The 4762-nt window shown below is 39.0% G+C and overlaps 2 protein-coding genes across 3 annotated transcripts in view; one reads left to right on the top strand and one right to left on the bottom strand.

Moving 5' to 3' along the window:
- tmem134 (transmembrane protein 134) overlaps nt 1–2892 on the bottom strand; it is a 7349-nt gene extending 4457 nt beyond the window's left edge. Inside the window, exons 1-3 of the mRNA XM_020602124.1 lie at nt 2685–2892; nt 2032–2288; nt 1876–1943 (exon numbers count right to left, since the gene is read on the bottom strand). Coding sequence (XP_020457780.1) covers nt 1876–1943; nt 2032–2244 — 281 coding nt within the window. The 5' untranslated portion in view covers nt 2245–2288; nt 2685–2892. The remainder of the gene's footprint in view (nt 1–1875; nt 1944–2031; nt 2289–2684) is intronic.
- The window catches only part of serping1 (serpin peptidase inhibitor, clade G (C1 inhibitor), member 1), a 7546-nt gene continuing 5650 nt past the window's right edge, over nt 2867–4762 (top strand). Inside the window, exons 1-3 of one of the 2 annotated variants that reach the window (XM_020602121.1) lie at nt 2867–2935; nt 4343–4390; nt 4533–4641. In XM_020602121.1, the coding sequence (XP_020457777.1) occupies nt 4343–4390; nt 4533–4641 (157 nt within the window). In that variant the 5' untranslated portion in view covers nt 2867–2935. Of the gene's footprint in view, nt 2936–3969; nt 3995–4342; nt 4391–4532; nt 4642–4762 lie in introns of those variants that run through there. The other variant, XM_020602122.1, reaches the window with a different exon arrangement.

The following is a 4762-nucleotide window of genomic DNA, read 5'->3' as shown; positions in this document are numbered from 1 at the left end:
CGCCCACCAGCCAGGTAAACCAGTGGGTCTCTATAGAGGAGCATTCCTGAAAATGCAGTAATCACAGCCCCTGTATTTTTCACCACATCCACTCTTCAGCAGCAGCAGGAGGTAAATATATCCACAAAACTGTTTTCAGTAGAAAAATGCCTCTTTTACAGTGGCACTGCTGGATGTCAGGCAAGCTGACATGAATGTGCAACTACCTGGAAATTATGACCATTCAAGGAAGATCCTAAAACTATTATGTAATACTTTATTTTGTTATAAAAGAAATAAGTCTTGTGAGCGAGTTTGTGAGACATGTATAAACAGTTGCATCTGCATAGAAGTACTAGAGCATACAGTATTGTTCAAAATAATAGCAGTACAATGTGACTAACCAGAATAATCCAGGTTTTTAGTATATTTTTTATTGCTACATGGCAAACAAGTTACCAGTAGGTGCAGTAGATTCTCAGAAAGCAAACAAGACCCAGCATTCATGATATGCATGCTCTTAAGGCTGTGCAATTGGGCAATTAGTTGAAAGGGGTGTGTTCAAAAAAATAGCAGTGTGGCATTCAATCAGTGAGGTCATCAATTTTGTGAAATAACAGGTGTGAATCAGGTGGCCCCTATTTAAGGATGAAGCCAGCACTTGTTGAACATGCATTTGAAAGCCTGAGGAAAATGGGTCGTTCAAGACATTGTTCAGAAGAACAGCGTACTTTGATTAAAAAGTTGATTGGAGAGGGGAAAACCTAAAAAAAGGTGCAAAAAATTATAGGCTGTTCAGCTAAAATGATCTCCAATGCCTTAAAATCAAACCAGCAAAACCGTCTGTGTGAAGCTAATCTATTTTCAAGAATCCCCCGCAAAGTCCCTCTGTTAAAAAAAAAGGCACGTGCAGAAGAGGTTACAATTTGCCAAAGAACAAATCAACTGGCCTAAAGAGAAATGGAGGAACATTTTGTGGACTGATGAGAGTAAAATTGTTCTTTTTGGGTCCAAGGGCTACAGACAGTTTGTGAGACGACCCCCAAACTCTGAATTCAAGCCACAGTACACAGTGAAGACAGTGAAGCATGGTGGTGCAAGCATCATGATATGGGCATGTTTCTCCTACTATGGTGTTGGGCCTATTTATCGCATACCAGGGATCATGGATCAGTTTGCATATGTCAAAATACTTGAAGAGGTCATGTTGCCTTATGCTGAAGAGGACATGCCCTTGAAATGGTTGTTTCAACAAGACAATGACCCCAAACACACTAGTAAACGAGCAAAGTCTTGGTTCCAAACCAACAAAATTAATGTTATGGAGTGGCCAGCCCAATCCCCGGACCTTAATCCAATCGAGAACTTGTGGGGTGATATCAAAAATGCTGTTTCTGAAGCAAAACCAAGAAATGTAAATGAATTGTGGAATGTTGTTAAAGAATCATGGAGTGTAATAACAGCTGAAAGGTGCCACAAGTTGGTTGACTCCATGCCACACAGATGTGAAGCAGTTATAAAAAACTGTGGTCATACAACTAAATATTAGTTTAGTGATTCACAGGATTGCTAAATCCTAGAAACAAAAACGTTTGTACAAAATAGTTTTGTGTTTGTACAGTCAACGGCAGACACTGCTATTTTTTTGAACACACCCCTTTCAACTAATTGCCCAATTGCACAGCCTTAAGAGCGTGCATATCATGAATGCTGGGTCTTGTTTGCTTTCTGAGAATCTACTGCACCTACTGGTAACTTGTTTGCCATGTAGCAATAAAAAATATACTAAAAACCTGGATTATTCTGGTTAGTCACATTGTACTGCTATTATTTTGAACAATACTGTATGCAGACAAAGAAAACACAAAACAACATCAGTAGTCCCGTAAGACCCACCTGATTTTGAAGAAGTTATTGAAAGAGGAATTGCCACTGTTGCCCAAGGCGTCTTCATTTTCCAGATTCTGAAGAAGCAGCAGATCATAAAGATGTTGCAGTTTCAAGTAAACACATACAGCTCTATATTTGTGTGCACAGTAGGTGTATGTGTACCTGATACTTCAGGTTACTGTGTTCAGGGGAGCCGAGGACAGCGGGTGAGGGATGAGCCTGAGGGTTGGAGAACGTGAGAGGACCAAATGTCATCTCCCCTCCTTCTCTGTCCTTGTCTCTGCCCTTCCACCCCCCTGTCTCACTGTCTGACACAGCTCCCTCCTCATCTCCCTCCAATACAAAGGCATCATCTATACTAAACTGCGTTGCCATGGTGATCACCTCTTACACCCTGAGGTCCTGTATCTTTATGTTCACTGTGGGGTAAGAGTTGAAAATCAGAGTTGGTACTCACAGTAGCTATAAAAACGAACATGGTAAATTTTGTATAAATCACTGTTTATAATTATTTTCGACACCAGGCCAGCTACAGTAACCCTACACTGCAAGGCAAATGAAAATAAGGGTTTCATTTATGTTGCTCCGGGTAGGACTGTTTAAATGGTTTTCTCTCTTGTCAACCATGCAGTTTACCGCTTTGAACAAGACTAAAACAGTTACAACGTCGTTTAATACCTACTTCACTGCTAAAGCTTAAGCCGACATAAGGGAACAAACAGGACCAAACACACCAAAAATAAACTCGCGAATAAGGGGTTCTTTTGTCGAGCTCTGCCATTGTCCGTGCTCTTTCCGCTAGGAGGAAAACTTACTGTCTTAAGTAGCTTAAATCTTCAGGGAAGCGAAACTCGACTTCACTTTGGTTAAAGACGGGTCACATGTTTGTAAACTCAGTGGCAATTTTACATTTAGTCTTCCTATAACTCTTTGTTTTGACCTAAAACGCGTTTGTGAAAGTTTGGAGTCTCTCTCTCTCTCCCTTCTTTTTTACCGTCTGGCTCTCGATTACGGACGACTGATTACGCCCAAGGATCTCTTTGGGAGTCAGGCCACTCAATCGAGGGTCGGTTTGTCGATCGTCCTACTTGCATTAGATTAAAAACTTGCAACACTTGTGTTGCAGCTTCCATCATTTGCAAGGAGAACAGAGGTGGAAAGTAACTAAGTACATTTACTCAAGATTTTTGAAGTATCTGTACTTTGCTTTAGTATTTTCATTTTCTGCTACTTCATACTTCAAATTCACTAAATTTTAAAGAAAAATGTACTTTTTACTCACTACATTTAGCACTTTTGTGTTGGCGGCAATTGTCAGGCAAGTACATTACACATTAACACATACATTACCCATTAACACAATACAGATGACCATACCCACCCCATACAAACATCACACATATCACAGTAAACCATAATAAACCATCATTCACAAAAACATGTTCATCAGTTTTATACTGGAGGGTATAAAAGTTCTCTGGGCAGTACAGTCTGCAAAAGCAGTACCCTGTACCTTCGTCCTGTTGGTAACAACTCATATTCACTATGTGATACTCTATGCTGTGATTGATGTTTACAAATTTCGCAATACTGTTTTGTGCCTGTTAACACAAACTCAGCTTGTATTTTCCTTCCACTATAGTCGTGTCTGTGTATAATCAAATTATGTCAAATACTTCAGGCAACAAAATTTGTTTCAAGCAAACTGAAGATGAGCCAAAGTAAAACTGCTAATACACCCCAGCTACAGATAACTATGTCCCACTTGTCAACAGTGAGTAGGTATATTTGATGAAAGAACCTGGACGTAAGCGCTGATATAATATGTAATAAAGTATCAAATATTTTGTGATGCAAAAGTAAACTGTATTAATGCAAAATATCAGAATAGCATACCACTTAGCATCTGTTGCCAACATGTGAAATCATGTGATTTCCAGAAAGTCAAAAGACTATGCAAACAAACATCTCTAAACCAACAACCACAGTTTAATCACTGCTGGTTGTAGTTTGGGGGAACAGTCGGAGGAGGCAGGTAGAGTGAACACTGGTCTGATGTGCTAGAAGATTACTGACAAAACCTGGTGCCGTTACTGAGCTTAAATACGTTTGGAAATTCAAAAGTGTAAGTTATTTAATGATTGTATTTAATGACTTTTTTGATTAATCACTGAACTAGCAACATTATTTGTAATACATAATGCATTATTGTTATAAAGTGCTATATCTAATCATCTGAAGTTTTGTGGGATTTACCTCTGAGAGTGGAGTATACTTATAAGCCATAGATAAATTATGACAGATTTAAAAAAATGTTAATGGTGGGGAATATCTCTATGTTTCACAGATTGCACCATATATTGATTTTTTTCTTCCAGCTTGGTGTCATATTCTTTTGAAATCCTCACTTGCACAATAACTCCATCAACATGTTAATCTCTTTTTACTTTGTTTGCTCTGTGCTCTGCTTTAGATGAGACCACAGGCCATACTTTGCCTCTTGCTGCAGCTCATTTTTGAGGTAAACCTATTTGAGAAACATTGAATTTGAGGCAAAATGTTTACCAGTATCTTCCAAAGCCATTAATTAATTGACAAAAGGGCTTAAACCTCAACATTCCTGATTCTACTTTTGTGTTGTAGACATTTTTTTTTCTGTTTAGCTTTCTTCATGCACACAACTCCGGGTGTTATCTGGTTCCACTCTGGAGCTGCCATGTATCTCATTCAAAACTGATGTCAGGGAAGACGCCATCACCTGGACATTCAATGGTCTTGTTATATTTCTGTATTACCGCTGTTCTCACTGTATTGAAAAGTACACACACACACACACACACACACACACACACACACACACACACACACACACACACACACATATATATATATA

This window comes from Monopterus albus, unplaced genomic scaffold, assembly GCF_001952655.1.
Source record: "Monopterus albus unplaced genomic scaffold, M_albus_1.0 scaffold54.1, whole genome shotgun sequence".
NCBI lineage: Eukaryota > Metazoa > Chordata > Actinopteri > Synbranchiformes > Synbranchidae > Monopterus > Monopterus albus.
The sequence above is the reverse complement of the archived record's forward strand: the minus strand, read 5'-3'. Positions and strand labels throughout refer to the sequence as shown.